Below are 18399 nucleotides of genomic sequence, written 5' to 3'. Positions count from 1 at the left end.
AGGAATCATTTTATGAATTTGGGACCTTAAGAAATATTTTGAGATAAATCATATTTTATCACAATAACTCCACCTTTCCTCAGTTCTGCTTTTTTAAACCATAAACAAATACAGTGTTTAAATTATCTACCAAGTTTAACAAACATTAAAATAAATGCAATGGTTACCTGAGTTTTATAAACTTCAATAAGGGTTTTCTGTTGTTTTTCTACTTCTTGCAATTCTAAGAGTTCATTTTCAACAGAGGCAATCTCATCCTTCAAAGTAGCAAGTGTAGTCTATTAAGGAATATATAAATAGATTTTATAAATCATTAGAATTCATTTGTACTTTGATGCATTAAAAATTAATTCATTTATCAACAAAGCTAATAAAATTAACTTATTTCTGACTGCATATAATTACCATTAAAATTAAGAATTTCAAAAAGTTATTTATTAAAAACATATTTTTAAACTTTAAAAATTTATTGACATAAAAGACTTGAACAATAGAAAGCCCACATTCCTGGAAGGGAGACTCAATACTATTGACATATCAGTTTTTTACAAATCAATACAACTTTATTATAATTACAACCAAAACAGTTGAGGGGAAGAGGAATATGAGAAAATTAACTTAAAATTCATGTGGAAAAATAGAAGAGACTAATAAAAATTTTAAAGGATACTAAGTAGAGAATCTCAGTACTTATTACATATTAAAATGTATGCTGTTGTTCAGTCGCCAAGTTGTGTCTGACCCCTCTCTATATAATACAGGGGTCTATGGAATAGAAAAAAAAATACATTAAGATTATATTTATTATATGACAAAGATTGGATTTTTAAATAAACGGGAAAATATGGATCACCATAATGGTAATAAGAAAATCATTCATTAGGAAAAAACAGGTTAACAATACACCTTCAGCAAACATTTTTACATTGGTCAATTATACATTTATTTTAATGTGTTAAATATTAAAAAAAATTAAGCTTACACTTTTTTTCACAGAAGATTCAGGTAAAATCTGATTTAATTTTAGAATAGTAAAAACCTAACTAAGCATAAAATCAAAAGACGATATCAAGAACTGTAAGAGTCTGAAATTTTTACCCTCCAAGACTACCAGTTAGCCTAGCATAGTCTCATGGATACTAGCAGAAGACACAAGACTCCTGGGTGAGTCTTATATCAGTGTTTGTGTTAGTTTCCTAAGCCTCACTTCCTCCAAAGCAATACCAAGAGGGCCGATGACACCTGTACACAATGGGAGACACACAGAGAAGCAACTCCAAATTTAGGGAACCCAAATCTTTTATAACAGGCAGTAAGCATGCCTTTTGGTAGAAGGAAACACTACTATCTTCCAAGGATGTTCGCTATACAAACATCCTTGAAAAGATAAGTCTGTTTCTGGATCATAGTTAGTATGTTGCTCCCAAGATGTGCAGAAATGTGAGAGACTCCAAAAGGAAGCCATAAAGGGAAAAAAAAAAAAAAATATATATATATATATATATATATTATATACATACACACACATACACATATACATACATAGGTTCATGTGTATCTCCAAAATTTCAGAGCCCCTCAAAGTATTAAACAGGCTAACAAAATGTGCAATAAAGTAAAGGATTATGACAAAAGATTAATATCCTAATATAGAGAGAACCCTTATATAATAATTTTGAAAAAAAAAAAAGACATGTAAAGGATAATTAGTAGGTAATTCCAAAAGGCAGAAATGTAAATGATGAAAAATACATGAAAAAAATATCCTGACCAGTTATTACAAATGCCCTAAGCACTGGATATAGTCTTTTAGTAGTGAACATAAAAAGCAAAAACCCCTTCCATCATGAGCTTAATGTACTCCATGTATAGACAGACAAAAACAAGGAGTATACAGACAAAGAAAACAAGAACAAGATGAAAGATATATCATACATGATAGCAAGATAGTAAGGACAAGATGAGAATGGGCTACCAGGAAGGCCTCCTGAAAAAGAGACTCTGGAGTAAACACCAAAAGGATGTGCTGCCCTTTGAGGGAAGAGGCCATAGTGGGAGAAAACCTGGTCAGTTAGAGGAAAACAGAAAGAAAGCCAATGTAGCAGAAAGCAAGAAAAAGGGAAGTGTGGAAGAAGATAAGGTCAGAGAGGCAATGTCAGAGGTCAGATAGTATAATGCCTTGTAGATGTTTACTCTATTAACCAAAAGCAGTGGCATGGTCTGAAGATGACTTACATTTTTATAGGAACTACTCTACTATTACCGACCGAGAGCCAGACATCCTGGAATGTGAAGTAAAGTGGGCCTTAGAAAGCATCACTACAAACAAAGCTAGTGGAGGTGATGGAATTCCAGTTGAGCTATTCCAAATCCTGAAAGATGATGCTGTGAAAGTGCTGCACTCAATACGCCAGCAAATTTGGAAAACTCAGCAGTGGCCACAGGACTGGAAAAGGTCAGTTTTCATTCCAATCCCAAAGAAAGGCAATGACAAAGAATGCTCAAACTACCGCACAATTGCACTCATCTCACACACTAGTAAAGTGATGCTCAAAATTCTCCAAGCCAGGCTTCAGCAATATGTGAATCGTGAACTTCCAGATGTTCAAGCTGGTTTTAGAAAAGGCAGAGGAACCAGAGATCAAATGGCCAACATCTGCTGGATCATGGAAAAAGCAAGAGAGTTCCAGAAAAACATCTATTTCTGCTTTATTGACTATGCCAAAGCCTTTGACTGTGTGGATCACAATAAACTGTGGAAAATTCTGAAAGAGATGGGAATACCAGACCACCTCACCTGCCTCTTGAGAAATCTGTATGCAGGTCAAGAAGCAACAGTTAGAACTGGACATGGAACAACAGACTGGTTCCAAATAGGAAAAGGATACATCAAGGCTATATATTGTCACCCTGCTTATTTAACTTATATGCAGAGTACATCATGAGAAGCGCTGGGCTGGAAGAAGCACAAGCTGGAATCAAGATTGCCGGGAGAAATATCAATAACCTCAGATATGCAGATGACACCACCCTTATGGCAGAAAGTGAAGAGGAACTAAAAAGCCTCTTGATGAAAGTGAAAGAGGAGAGTGAAAAAGTTGGCTTAAAGCTCAACATTCAGAAAACAAAGATCATGGCATCTGGTCCCATCACTTCATGGCAAATAGATGGGGAAACAGTGTCAGACTTTATTTTTTTGGGCTCCAAAATCAGTGCAGATGGTGACTGCAGTCATGAAATTAAAAGACGCTTACTCCTTGGAGGGAAAGTTATGACCAACCTAGATAGCATATTCAAAAGCAGAGACATTACTTTTCCAACAAAGGTCCGTCTAGTCAAGGCTATGGGTTTTTCCAGTGGTCATGTATGGATGTGAGAGTTGGACTGTGAAGAAGGCTGAGCACCAAAGAATTGATGCTTTTGAACTGTGGTGTTGGAGAAGACTCTTAAGAGTCCCTTGGACTGCAAGGAGATCCAACCAGTCCATTCTGAAGGAGATCAGCCCTGGGTGTTCTTTGGAAGGAATGATGCTAAAGCTGAAACTCCAGTACTTTGGCCACCTCATGCGAGGAGTTGACTCATTGGAAAAGACTCTGATGCTGGGAGGGATTGGGGGCAGGAGGAAAAGGGGAGGACAGAGGATGAGATGGCTAGATGGCATCATCGACTCGATGGACGTGAGTTTGAGTGAACTCTGGGAGTTGGTGAGGGACAGGGAGGCCTGGCGTACTGCAATTCATGGGGTCACAGGGAGTCGGACACAACTGAGTGACTGAACTGACATACCTACAAAAGAATGAGACTAGAACACTTTCTAACACCGTACACAAAAATACATTCAAAATGGGTTAAAGACCTAAATGTAAGACCAGAGACTACAAAACTCTTAGAGGAAAACATAGGCACAACACTCTCCGACATAAATCTCAGCAAGAACCACTATAACCCACCTCCCAGAGTAATGGAAATAAAAACAAAAATAAACAAATGGGACCTAATTAAACTTAAAAGCTTTTGCACAACAAATGAAACTATAAGCAAGGTGAAAAGACAGCCCTCAGAATGGGAGAAATAATAGCAAACAAAACAACTGACAAAGAATTAATCTCCAAAATATACAAGCAATTCATACAGCTCAATACCAGAAAAATGAACAACCCAATCAAAAAAATGGGCAAAAAACCTAAATAAACATTTCTCTAAAGAAGACATACAGATGATTAATAAACCTAAGAAAAGATGCTCAACTTCACTCATTATTAGAAAAATGCAAATTAAAACCACAATGAGGTATCATCTCATGCCGGTCAGAATTGAATCATCAAAAAGTTCACAAACAATAAATGCTGGAGAGGTTGTAGAGAAAAGTGAACCCTCTTTCACTGTTGGTGGGAATGTAAACTAGTACAGCCACTATGGAGAACAGTGTGGAGATTTCTTAAAAAATTGCAAACAGAACTGGCATACAACCCAGCAATTCCACTGCTAGGCATACACCCAGAGGAAACAAGAACTGAAAGAGACACATTTCAGACACATCTCAGTACCCCAATGTTCACTGCAGCACTATTTACAATAGCTAGGATATGGAAGCAACCTAGATGTCCATTGGTAGATGAATGGATAAGGAAGTTGTGGTACATATACACAATGGAATATTACTCAGCTATAAAAAGGAACGTATTTGAGTCAGTTCTAATGAGGAACCTGGATGAACTAGAGCCTATTATACAGAGTGAAGCAAGTCAGAAAGAGAAAGACAAATTATACTAACACGCAAATACGTATATTAACACATGTATATAGAATTTAGAAAGATGGTACCAATGATCCTACCTGAATGGCAGCAAAGAAGACACAGATGTAAAGAACAGAATTTTGGACTCAGTGGGAGAAGGCAAGGGTGGGATGATTTGAGAGAATACCACTGAAACATGCAAATACATTACCATATGTAAAACAGATGACCAGTGCAAGTTCAAGGCATGAAGCAGGGCACCCAAAGCTGGTGTTCTGGGACAACCCAGAGGGTTGGGAAGAGAGGTGCAAAGGGGATTCTGGATAGGGGGACACATGTATACCTGTGGCTGATTCATGTTGATGTACGGCAAAATCCATCACAATATTGTAAAGTAATTATCTTCCAATCAAAATAATAGGAAAAAAAAGAACTGTTCAATAAATATTGAATGAGAACTAACTATATGTCACACCTCCCCTAGGCATCCTCTGCATAAAAGATGGGAGTTTGTGAGGAAAGATTTATCCTAATTGAGGAGACTTTGGGAGGAAGGAGCATTTAAACTGAACTTTAAAGAAAAGGTAGGATTTAAATACTTGAGAAAAAAAATTCCAAACTGTAAAAATAGTAAGACTATAGGGATAGAGGAAAATATGAACAAACTGCAGGAAATAAGGAGTATTCATATTTGGCTAGAGCTCAGGATCACTTGGAGAAGGCAAGGGCACCCCACTCCAGTACTCTTGCCTGGAAAATCCCATGGAGGGAGGAACCTGGCAGGCTGCAGTCCATGAGGTCGCTAAGAGTTGGACATGACTGAGAGACTTCACTTTCACTTTTCACTTTCATGCATTGGAGAAGGAAATGGCAACCCACTCCAGTACTCTTGCCTGGAGAATCCCAGGGACGGGGGAGCTCGGTGGGCTTCCGTCTATGGGGTCGCACAGAGTCAGACACGACTGAAGCGACTTAGCAGTAGTAGCAGCAGGATCACTAGGAGGCTCCATTATCTAGTCTCCCTTGTAACTAGAGGAAGCCATATGAAAGTGAAAGTGAAAGTGAAGTAGCTCAGTCGTGTCCCACTCTTTACGACCTCATGGACTGTAGCCTACCAGGCTCCTCCCTCCATGGGATTCTCCAGGCAAGAGTACTGGAGTGGGTTGCCATTTCCTTCTCCAGGGGATCTTCCCAACTCAGGGATCGAACCCGGGTCTCCCACATTGCAGGCAGACGTTTTAACCTCTGAGCCACCAGGGAAGCCCAGAGGAAGCCATATATTAATACCTAAATAAGGAGACGAATCAAATGGTATGGAACTTTCAGGAAGTCTCCATAAAGAGGAGGAAATGGGGAAAAGGGGAGAGAGAATTCATCTTTTGTTTCCCTCCATCCTGTTGTTTGAATCTTGGAAATATAATGGATGGAGCCCCATCACCCATTTGAATGGCAGGGTAGAGAGCCTAAAAGTAGCTCAGTTCTCTGATGCCACTCAGGTTTTGAACTGCCAATTTTTGCCTTTTTTTCCCCATAAACAGATTTTTTTCTGTCTTCTATTTACTGTTCTCCAAAAACAGTATTAAGGAACTGAAAATGATGTCATCCTCTTTAGTCAGGTCTCATCAGCTTATACATATCTATGAGTGGGAACTCAAATATCCTTTTTCTCAGGAAGTATAAAATCTTCTACATCTTTTCTCTGGTACATAAAAACTCAATTGTCCCTCAGATTTGATTAAGTTGGAAAATTCTTTCCAGTTATGAAGCAGCCAAAAATATACTTTCTGGTTTCAAATGGACCAAGCCTGAGGCTATATCCTACCATAACCATGACACCTAGAAATAATCTTATGCGTTAAAGTTAATGTATTTTTGGAGAATAAATAAATTCTCTTAGGTTGAGACAAAGAGATAGTTATTCAGCTTCATAAATGTTATTCAGTACTACTGAAAACAATTTTTACATGTATCTGTGTATACAACTGTAAACATTCAAATATATAAGTACTGTCCATATATATGTATGTAAAGATACAAAGATATAGTTTTAGAATTGCTTATTATAATGATATTCTAAAACTCTGAGAAACATAAAAGATAAATGATACAACTTTACTTCTAAAAATGTTGTTACTTCAAGCTACTTCTACAAAGGACTAAGTTGTCATTATACAACATGATATACATACACACAAACACATAATACCTTTAATTTTGTATTCTCAAGATTCAGAGTTTCATTTTCATATTCAATTGAGTGAAGTTTTCTAAGAATTTCTTCACATGAAATTTTTCCATGCTCTTCCATTTTCTTCAGATCTTCCAAAAGATTAATGATTTGCCTTTATAAAAACCATAGAAATTTTCATTCAAACAACATATATCTTAAGTGTACTTCTGAAGTTATTCTTTGTAAAGTACAGTTTCAAAAGTTAATCACACTCAGAACAAAGGAAATAGGAAACCATAATCTATAAAGTTACTTCTACCTGAGTAACTGATTAGAAATAATTATCCATTGATGACACTAATGAAAAATTACACAATATTCTCTTGGCTAGTCAGTAAAACATCTAAACTATGATCCACAGGTAGGACTGTCTTTCTGTCATTCATACATGCATACACACATATGCACAATTTGGGGAAAGAGTTAGAGTTAAATAAAAGTATCAAGTGAGATAATAAACAATCTTTAGAAGCAAATAATACTACTTTTCAATGAAAAAATTGAAGAAAATATACAAAAAGTGAAACATTCAAAAGCAAATATATAGTTCTTTATTAACTTATTAATAATAAATAACAAAATATAAAACATACATATTTTTACTCAGATTTTCTTTGTTATGCATTTAAGACAACTTAAGGATCAATAATTTGTGAATAAAAATGCATTTTAATGGGTAATAATTTTTAATTGTATTTTTAGAGTAAGAAAAGTTTATAAATTATAAATAGCAAACATAGCAAATCAGACAATAGCTTTACCATACGTAATTCATAGGAACCATATATAAACTACTCAAAGAGGAAAGAACTGAAAACATTTCTTATAAAATAGTAAAAAGACTCTTTTTTTTCTTACTTTTTCATTGTTTCGATCTGAACTTCCAACTCAGTTTTCTCTATTACTATTTTCTCATAATGACTTTTCCAGGCATTGGAAGCTGAAACTGTTTCAGACAACTTGGCTTCCTAAAAAATACATAAAGTACTCATCTTGTAATTTAATAACACTAGTTTTGTCCTAAAAACAAATACATTATTAACAAGGAAACACTCATCCTATAAGTTATGGAACTTTTGTTACAGAAAATTTCAGTGTACAAATCTGAATGCAGGAAAACTTTAAAGTAAATTTTAATAATGACTTTATAACACTATTACTTTATATGCATATAATAACAGTTCTAACAACATTTTAAGGATGTTAACACACCTATTTTAAAAAAATGTTTCATAATTACTGAAGATAATTCCCTTTATATTTACTGAATTCTTGTCTTTCTCTGACTTCTTTCACTTAGAACATCCTTCAAGTCCAGCCATGTTGTTGCAAATGGCAAAAGTTCATTTTTATGGCTGAGGAATATTCCTGTGTGTGTATACACTACATCTTCTCTATACAGTCATCTGTTAATGGATACTTAGTTGTTTTCACTGGAGAAGGCAATGGCACCCCACTCCAGTATTCCTGCCTGGAAAATCCCATTGATGGAGGAGCCTGGTAGGCTGCAGTCCATGGGGTCACTAAGAGTCGGACACGACTGAGAGATTTCACTTTAACTTTTCACTTTCACGCACTGGAGAAGGAAATGGCAACCCACTCCAGTGTTCTTGCCTGGAGAATCCCAGGGACGTGGGAGCCTGGTGGGCTGCCGTCTATGGGGTCGCACAGAGTCGGACACGACTGAAGCGACTTAGCAGCAGCAGCAGCAGTTGTTTTCATATCTTGGTTATCATAAATAATGTTGTTATGAACTTTAGGCTACATATCTTTTTAAATTAGCTTTTTGGGTTTTGGGGCCTTTTTGGATAAATATACAGGAATGAAACTTCTGGGTCATATGATAGTTCTATGTCAAGCTATTCTGTATAGATCACTCTACTGACTCTCAACAAATAACTGTCAAATGAATCTACTCTTTACAAATTCACCTAAAGAGCTGTAGCCATTGTACCCCTCTCTAAAGAAAGACAAATTCACTAGAATGACAAGGGTGCCAATAATTACTAATCAGAAGACTTAGAAGTAGTGATATGAGCAGTTTACATTTATTGGGTGCTTCCTTCTTTCCTACCACTGAACAAGTGTTTATTCAACATTTACTATGTGCGAGACTTTTTTTTTACATTTTTACAGTAATCTTTTTAATGTATTTAAAAAAGACTAGTATTCTGTTTTTATATTACATGTAAATGAATGTTAATATGCACTATGAAGGATATGTTTGGCAATTATATTAGAATATAAATTAAGATATTTAGAAATTTTGCCTATAAAATAAGCGCTAAGAAAAAAATTTAAGACATTGATGTGATTAACTGTTGTGGGGCTATTTCAAAAGGAGCAGTCAAGGAAGGCCCGTGTGAAGAGATATCAAGTAGAGATATCAAGTAAAAAGATACCAGAGTGATTTTTAAAAGAATCAGCTATTATAGAACCTGAGAAGAACATTACAGCCAGAGGCAACAGCATAGAACAGTGAAACAAACACAATACCCACATTAGAGGAATAGAAAGGAGGTTAATGTGGCAAAAATGCAGTCTGACAGACACTGTGCTTTGACATATATTTTCTCATTTATTCCTATAGGAGACAGGCAGTATTATTATCCCCTATTTGATAGATAAAGAGCCTAAAGCTTAGAGAGGTTAAGTACCTTACCCAAAGTCACCAGGTTAACAAGTGGCAAAGTCTTCCTATACTATGATCTGGGGCAAGAGTGACATCGTGCTAGTTAAAAGGAAATCCCAAGAATGTTAATGACTCAATTAGTTTTTAACACACAGGAATATTTTCAGCTAGGCCTTCAGCCTTACAGATTTTGCACTTAGTCCTCAAGTCTTTTATCTAATTAAATTCTTCTGAATGTAGGTTAAATATTAAGAGTTTTAAAATGTTCACAGTTGAGCTTATAAAACATTAGGTTGTTTTGTTTATATGACCATTTATGCAAGTCTGTTTTCATTTCATTCGTATCTAAGTTCTTAAGATTTGGGATACCAATGATACTTAAAAAGAGTAAATATTTTATTACTTGGTAACTGAATAAACACAATTCATCAAAAACAAAGCACTAAGTCAATTTTCAACTTTGTTAATAAACCCAAAGATAACTTTCACATGGTGGGTTTACATCAGCACATGTATTTAAATATATTATAGAGTTTAAGTGAAGTGAATTACTGAATAAAGTCATATGGTCTAATAATACTAATCAGCATTTCCCAAACTGGTATTCCTCAGATTCCCATGGACAGAGGAGCCTGGTAGGCTCAAGTCCATGGGGTCACTAAGAGTCAGGCACAACTGAGCGACTTCACTTTCACTTTTCACTTTCATGCATTGGACAAGGAAATGGCAACCCACTCCAGTATTCTTGCCTGGAGAATCCCGGAACAGAGGAGCCTAGTGGACTGCCGTCTGTGGGGTCGCACTGAGTCGGACACGACTGAAGCGACTTAGCAGCAGCAGCAGCATTCCTCAGAATCAGTTCCAAGAGTTACTTTGTGAATAAAAGAATTCTGCAGCTAACTAAGTGGTGGAAAACTCTGAATTCAATACCCTCCTTGACGTTGAAGGCCTTCTCAGAGCCTTTGTTAACGTACTTTAATTTAACGTTAATATGCAATGTAAATTTCCAAGGGTGAACATGTATGAAGTGGTACAAGCCAATGTAATCACAGGTGCTTTGGAACTTACACATCCTTTAAACAAAGTCCCAAGGAAACGCTGATGTAATTCAAAATGCAAATCTGTCACTTTATGTAATCTTTCAAAATAAACACGAAAGCAAAATTAGTATGAGTAAAGTTTTTCTAACAAGATAATTATACTAAGTGTTATGAAGTTAAGTACATAAACTAAGTACATAAAACAATTCTTTAAGGAAGAATGTATATAACTCACCTGCTCTCTAATTTGGGAAGTAAGGTTTTCCATGTCTCCAGTAAAATGTTCAATCCTTTGTTTGTAAATTTTAGATGCCTTTTTTAGAGCAATAGTTTTTTGCCTACTTGATTCTTTCATTGCTACAGCCTCATACTTATTCTTTTTCAACTGCAAATTCCATTCTGATATTTGGGTTTCTAAGCTCTAAAAAATATCAGTGGTAGTTATTTTAGAATGTCAATGTTGACATAAACATTGTTAAAATATGTAAGTAATCTCCCACATAGAATTTATGAAAAAGACTAATAAGTTTAGTAAAAAGCAAAACAGTGAAGAAAGGTGATTTCACCAATGTTTATTTGTAACCAGTTATACAGTGCAAATTTAAAATGTATAAACCTATATAAAGCTAATACTACTCTTACTAAGAAGCTAATACTGGTGATTATGGCAGAAACACTAATTCCCTTAAAACCTTTTTGATTAACTAGAATTTTTTAATTTCACATCTAGAATATTATATATAGCACTCACTAGTTACTGCAAATCAAAAAAAAAAAAAAAAACAATGTAATTAAGCCAGAGACAATTCAAACAGTAGGTACATAAAGCTCAAAGGAATCAGTAGCTCCCCAAATATATTAGGACTCTAGTTCAAATTATAAATGCTTAAAGGATATATAATCAAAATCTATAGATTATGAAAAGTATAAACAAAAACTTATTTGCTATATTTTAATTTACTAGAATTAAGGGGGAAGTCTTGACATTTCAAAGAGTTACATCAAGATAATAAAAGTACTACTTTGCCCAGTAAGTAGTAAGTTTAGTGAAGCTATTATTCTAAGACCACACAGGGTTCCAGAAAGGACTACCAGATCAGTAGGAGTCATTAAGGGTAAAAAGATGTTTGGTTATCTTTTTACCCAAAGGTAAGGCATGTTTTTATCCACTGAGTCTGATAATGTTAATTGACATAACTTTCCTTACATATCTCTTGGGGATATAACTAAACACAGAATATTAGGTTGGGTCGATGATGAATATGATTTAGTGTGATAACTCAAGTTTTAATTTCAAATTATCTTAAAACTTTGTATTTTATTTTATTTTCTTTGCTCACATGGATTTTATTGTTTAGTGGATCAATGAATTCCTAGTCCACCTAGAAGGCCATAAGCCTAATACAATGAACCACAGATACAGCAAGAAGAAACACACTGTTGTGAATAAATCAAAAATTGTGAGACTTCCCTATTTCGTAATTTATACCCACATGGCCCTTAAATCACACACTTTAGAAACAGGAAGAAATCTGGAATCAGTTCCAAATAACCAAACATTAAGAAAATACATTGCTCACTTTGTTACTTTGTATTTTAAAGCATCTGAGTACTAAGAACTTAAAGACTTAAGGTTTTAACGTTTCTACGTTTCTTAAAAGTTGTGTGTTTCAGAAAAGAATGCAAAATTATTAAAGACTTTAAGTTTTAGTCTTCCATTTCCTGGACAATCATTTTAATAAAAAAAAAAACAAAGGAGTTACAGTAAAAGATGGAGCTTTTCTACCTATGATCAACAAAAAACTACACTTAATTTTCAGTAAAACTGAGTTTAAGAGATACATCTTAAACAAGATCTAAAGGCTTGATCTCTTTGAAAAGTAACTTCACAAACTAAGAGAAGAAGCAAAACATTCTTAAATTGTCTTTTAAAATCTCTATAAACTAAAAAACCCCATTTTAACAAGTAAACAAGGAAAACAAACTGCAATATAGTTAAGTCAGCTTTAGAGAAAGGAAGAACCCTTCCCAACCCAAGAAAAACAGCTGTACTTTCTCTAAGAAACCACAGGGTGTCATCACCACATCATGAATGACAGGCACACTTACCACTAAGGGTAAAATAGAGTTTCTTTGAACATGGATCCACAAGACTTTCTTACTAGATTATCAAATCCCATGCTCAACCACTATTAGGAAGTGTGCTGAAACTATGAAATTATTTTTATAGTTTCAAAATAACCCCGTCACAGTCATTTGCCAAATGAATGGATATATATTTTAAACCAACTATTTGCCTTTTCCTCTTTCCAAAGAATTATACTTGCAGTATATTATAAAGATAATTATCCTGTCTCCTCTAAAATGTGAAAATCTTCTAACTCTAATTGACATATTTTAAAGATCTAGAAAGAAAAATGAGTTCAAAGTATCTTTAAGGTAGTTCTCAAGGAATTATAATGTAACTAAAAAATTTAAAAGACCCAATATAATTGTTGAGTCATCAACAATACTAAAAAAAAATGAGATTTATGTTGGCAAACGGAGTTAGTTCACTGTGCATGCATTCATTAAAAAAAAACAACAAAACTTGTCAACCCTAAATAAATTTCAAAACTGTGTTAGAAGGAATGTAAAAAAAATCCATGAGCTAATTCAACTTCTTCTAATTATTTCTAAATAATAGAATTTTGTAAGAGAATGTGAACTCAAAGTATTAGACAGGTGAATATGATGGCAAAATCTTAGGATTTTATAGCTTATATTTGCTCTCCTAAATATCATGAATATAAAAAGGAACTGTCAAATTTAACTCAAAAAAATGTTTACTATTTCATTTTTAAACTAAAGAAAATATTTTCAAGAACTTCCCCAACTGCTATTTAAGGACATAATTTTAAAAAAAAAAAAAGGTAAATTGTAGTAGATAATCTGAGATATTAAATTACATGTATTCTCTTATATTTACCATGACAGAGCAGTACAATTCCAACTCTAGTTCATCTCCAGTGCCCTAAGACACGGACGCAAAGAACACAGGGAATCTCTGGGGGAAAGTGCTAAAAAGCACCTAAAGGCAGACAAAAGACAAAGTTTATGTCTCACATAAGTCTGCTTAATGTCTCTTTCATGGGCAAAAGCTTTTTGCCACTGAAGGAAAAAAGGAAAAACAACCTTGATATGCAGTTGTGAAAAACAAGTGCCTGGGCTACAGGCATCTGCCATGATTAGGAAGATAAAAGCAAACAGAAATCCAGCACAGAAGTCCTCACACTCAATGGGGTTTGTCTTTCTATACTTCTCTTTCAAAAGTGGCCACATTGCTTCTTTTCCTTTAGCAAAAATGACAGTAGATGCAGTTAGCTTGTGTCATACCACAGCAACCTCAAACTCTCACCTCAAAGTGACTGTGAGGCTTCCACAAGAATATTTAAACTATGCAGTTTAAACCAGAGAATTCCTCTTAATTACCCTGCTAAAAAAGCTGTATAACAGGTTACTTGATTATCTAAACACCAATGCTAGGTTACCTGATCTTAATGTTATTATTATTAGCAACAAAATCAATATAATAAACATTATTGTCTCATTACATAAGTGCAAGAGTATTTAAGTATATTATAGGCACATAAAAGGGATGACTGTATACCAAATATTAATAGCTTCAGTATTTTTAAGTTATTTTAATTTTCTCTTATATTTAATAGCTTTTCCAAATAAATATAATTTAAGAATAGAGATTTTTTTAAGTAATTCAATCTTATACAAATCCTTCCTAGATCGGTACTACAGAGAGAGAGCATTTTCATATTAGGATCTGGAGCCAAATCTTTAGAAAGACCAGAAATGTTAAGATTTGCCTCAAATATGGATTTCCCATGGCAACACTTAAATTGAATTCTTTCAAAACCAGAATTAAGACTATATTGTCATTCATTACTGTTAGCACTTAAAACTATAAAAATGGATGAGTATTTATAACCTTTATGTGTTCTTTTAATTTCTCATTCTCTGCTTCCTTTTTATGAATTTGGGACTGCAGTCGTTCATGTACTACTTTCACTGATTGTGAAAAACGGCTTGCTTTCAAAGCATTTGCCTATAAGAGAAAACAAAACAAAAATGTGTTATTTGATGTATTTCTCTACATTATTAAACTTTACAGTACTTGCATATGATCTAAAAATTTACTAAAGAGCAAAGTACAACACTCCCATTACGAATGGATTTTATATAAAATCAAGGGGATGTTTTCTACTCCTCTTTTTAATAATTCCTAATTATCTCCTGTTACAAGTTCCTATCTATCATCCTAAGTAAAATCATGGATATGTCTAAAATGATCCTACAAACACAGAAATACCTTAATTTATACTAAAACTGAAATATATATTTATACATAGGTCCCTGACTTATGCCAAGTACCCTGAATGAAGCATCATAAAAATCTAAAAAGAAAAAACTTTAAAAAATTAAGATGTTATATTTGATACATAAAACTGGGGAAAATGTCCAAATAACCTAAAAAACTTTGTGTCTATTTATAAGGATAAATAGGAGGCCAGCATGGAAAGAAGGGAAAGAAGGAGTCAATATTAAGAAAATATGATGAATTAAGCTCAAAATTTGCTTACCTTTTCATTCTGAAACAAAGAAGAAAGTTCTTGGATATAGGTCTCCTTTTCAAGTACCTTGTTCTTAAGATTCTTCAATAAATATAATGTTAAAGTTAGAAATATCACAACTTGGGTAATGTTGGCTAATTTTATAAAACTGACCAGCATATAAACAAAAAAATTCAGAAAACTAGACTCCCAAGTATAAAAGACTTACAATGTTTTCACTTTCATTATCAGTTAGTTTCTCTAACAAGTTGGATAAACTTTCCCCTCTCTGTGGAAAAAAGAAGTTATAAATCAGTGTTCACAAGCTATATTTCTCTACACAATAGCAGAAAGTGGATTAAGCATCAAAATTAAGAAATTAATGTGGTGCAGCATATAGTGGTGATCACAGCTGCCTTCCAAAGAAATTAATATGGACAACTACCATGCACAGTTCAGCTTTAAAGTTAAAAACCAGAAAGATTTTTGCTTAAGTGTTCCAAATCAATTTTTGTCCACAATTTATAAAATTAATTTCTAAATAATGCCTCATAAAGTACAAGCCAATGACATAAAAATCACAAGAACCTTGTATACAAAGGAGGCTCACAATGCTGTTTATAAACAGGTAAAAATTATAAGCAGCCTAAAGTCTACCAAAAAGAAATGTTTTAAAGAATTATAGCAAATCAATAAAAGAATTCCATGTAGATATTTTAAATGAGGATGCAGAAAATGTTTATTCACTTTGAGGGTCACACATACCATATGATTCTATTTATATAAAATATCAGAGCTTCCCTGATAGCTTAGTTGGTAAAGAATCTGCCTGCAATGCAGGAGACCCTGCTTCAATTCCTGGGTCAGGAAGATCCACTGGAGAAGGGATAGGCTACCCACTCCAGTGTTCTTGGGCTTCCCTTGTGGCTCAGCTGGTAAAGAATCTGCCTGCAATGTGGGAGACCTGGGTTTGATCCCTGGATTGGGAAGACCCCTGGAGAAGGGAAAAGCTACCCACTCCAGTATTCTGGCCTGGAGAATTCTATGGACTATATAATCCATGGGGTTGCAAAGAGTGGGACACAACTGAGCGACTTTTACTCACTTGATAAAAAGTATGTGAAATTAGCAAATCCACAGACACAGAAAAAGCAGATAATGGACAAAGAAGGGGTAGATGGGGATGAGAAGCAAAATTCTAAAGGGCGAAGGTTTTCTATTTGTAGTTATGAAAATGCTCCAAAGTTGATGGTGATGACTACACAATTCTGTGAATATACCAAAAATCACTGAATTGCACACTTTGTACCAGTGAAATGTATAGTATGTGAATTAGATCTCAATAAAACCGTTAAAAAAAGAATATATGAATGCATAAATAAAATGAATACAAGAGCTTAAATCCCAAGAGTTTTTTATAGTAACTGAAATCAAGTGAAACAAATAATGAAAGTTCTTGAGATTGAAAATAAAAATGTGTTTTCTATAAAATATGCTGCTTTCATGTAAAACTACTCATGAAACACTGAAAGTGGGGGTTAATGATTGCCATTTCAAACAAAAATTCAAGAATCATTTCCATTTCAAATATACCAATATTTTAATTTCTACAGTTCAAGAACCAATATACCCTTCAAGTGAGAAATACCACTATTGAAATAGTGCTTAGCATTTCTTACTTGTTGGTATTCTGTCTTTCTAAGAAGATGTTCTAAAGTTTGTTTTACACGTTTAAGTGTCTAATTCTATTGTTAATATTTCTGTCTGTTTAGAAATCTTCAAATTGGATGCAGAAAGATTAGCCTGACAAAATATAAGAGCCACAAACACATTTTAAGACATTGCATTAAGAGACTCTAAAACGTAATGCTACTATTAGCAAAGAATATTTTTTCCCAGTAAAGAAAATCATTCTTTTGCATATGTTGTTGTTGTTGTTGTTTAGTCACTAAGTTATATCCAACTCTTTGTGACCCCATGGACTGTAGCCCGCCAAGCTCCTTTGTCCATGGGATTTCCCAGGCAAGAATACTGGAGTGGGTTGCCATTTCCTACTCCAGGGGATCTTCCTTACCCAGGGATCGAACACAGGTCTCCTGTATTGGCAGGTAGGTTCTTTACCACTGAGCCTCCAGGGAGGCCCTCTTTTGCACATAGAAATAGTAAAATTTGCCAAGTTTATAGCTGCTGCTGCTAAGTCACTTCAGTCTTGTCTGACTCTGTGTGACCCCACAGACGGCAGTCCACCAGGCTCCCACGTCCCTGGGATTCTCCAGGCAAGAACAATGGAGTGGATTGCCATTTCCTTTTCCAATGCATGAAAGTGAAAAGTGAAAGTGAAGTTGCTCAGTCGTGTCTGACCCTCAGTGACCCCATGGACTGCAGCCTTCTAGGCTCCTCCATCCATGGGATTTTCCAGGCAAGAGTACTGGAGTAGTGAATAGTATTTGTTACATGGTATACTAAAGTAAAATGAAATCAAAATAAGGGCTTAAACCCTAAAGTATTTCAGGAATTTATTATAATACAACTAATATTATACAATTTGCCCTTAACTCAAACTTTAATACACTGTAATTTTAGAATAGAGGTTTTTAATCCACATGGTAGTACAGAAAATATATTTCATCTCTCAGAATATTTTAAATTCACTCTTGTTCTAGTTCTTGGCTCTAGTTCAACTCCACGTAAGTCAAGCACCGAGGTACACAATTTCTAGCCTGGCCTCTCATCAAGTGCATTCCTGAGATTATCTTTGACAGAAAGAATTGCAATTAATGACATAGGAAAAAAGAACATTGATAAACTTGCATTTTTTTATATCAAATACCAGTGTATGAGCATAATTACTGTAAGAATATGAGACCTCAGTTAATGCATTCTGAGTATTATCCTAGCTCCTCATTTTATTAGATGTTCACTAGTCAAGTACTCACATTTTCAAAACTAATCTCTTCAATGGTGTCCTTAAACAATGGCAGAAGTAATTCTGCAGAACAAGTTGCTAACTCGGCTTCCTTAAACAATGCTTCCAATTCGGTCTTCTCATTTTGGATGTCCTGCTTTAGGCTATGCACAAAGAAAATTTAAGTTAAAACTGTTACATAAATTTGTTTTACTTTTTTGTGCAAACTAAGCATAGCCTGATTAAGTAT

The 18399-nt window shown here is 34.5% G+C and overlaps 1 protein-coding gene across 10 annotated transcripts in view; it reads right to left on the bottom strand.

Annotated features, from left to right (window-relative positions):
• Positions 1 to 18399, bottom strand: part of ODF2L (outer dense fiber of sperm tails 2 like) — a 399873-nt gene that overhangs the window by 11691 nt on the left and 369783 nt on the right. For 9 of the 10 annotated variants that reach the window (XM_059884675.1, XM_059884671.1, XM_059884680.1 and 6 more), the window contains 8 exon segments: positions 18181 to 18313; positions 15474 to 15533; positions 15275 to 15346; positions 14623 to 14739; positions 10876 to 11061; positions 7827 to 7936; positions 6945 to 7080; positions 168 to 278 (listed from right to left, as the gene is read on the bottom strand). In XM_059884675.1, coding sequence (XP_059740658.1) covers positions 168 to 278; positions 6945 to 7080; positions 7827 to 7936; positions 10876 to 11061; positions 14623 to 14739; positions 15275 to 15346; positions 15474 to 15533; positions 18181 to 18313 — 925 coding nt within the window. 10 annotated transcript variants of the gene reach the window in all.

Source organism: Bos taurus, chromosome 3, assembly GCF_002263795.3.
Source record: "Bos taurus isolate L1 Dominette 01449 registration number 42190680 breed Hereford chromosome 3, ARS-UCD2.0, whole genome shotgun sequence".
Classification (NCBI taxonomy): Eukaryota; Metazoa; Chordata; class Mammalia; order Artiodactyla; family Bovidae; genus Bos; species Bos taurus.
Note: the sequence above shows the minus strand (reverse complement) of the source record. Positions and strands in the feature narration are given on the sequence as shown.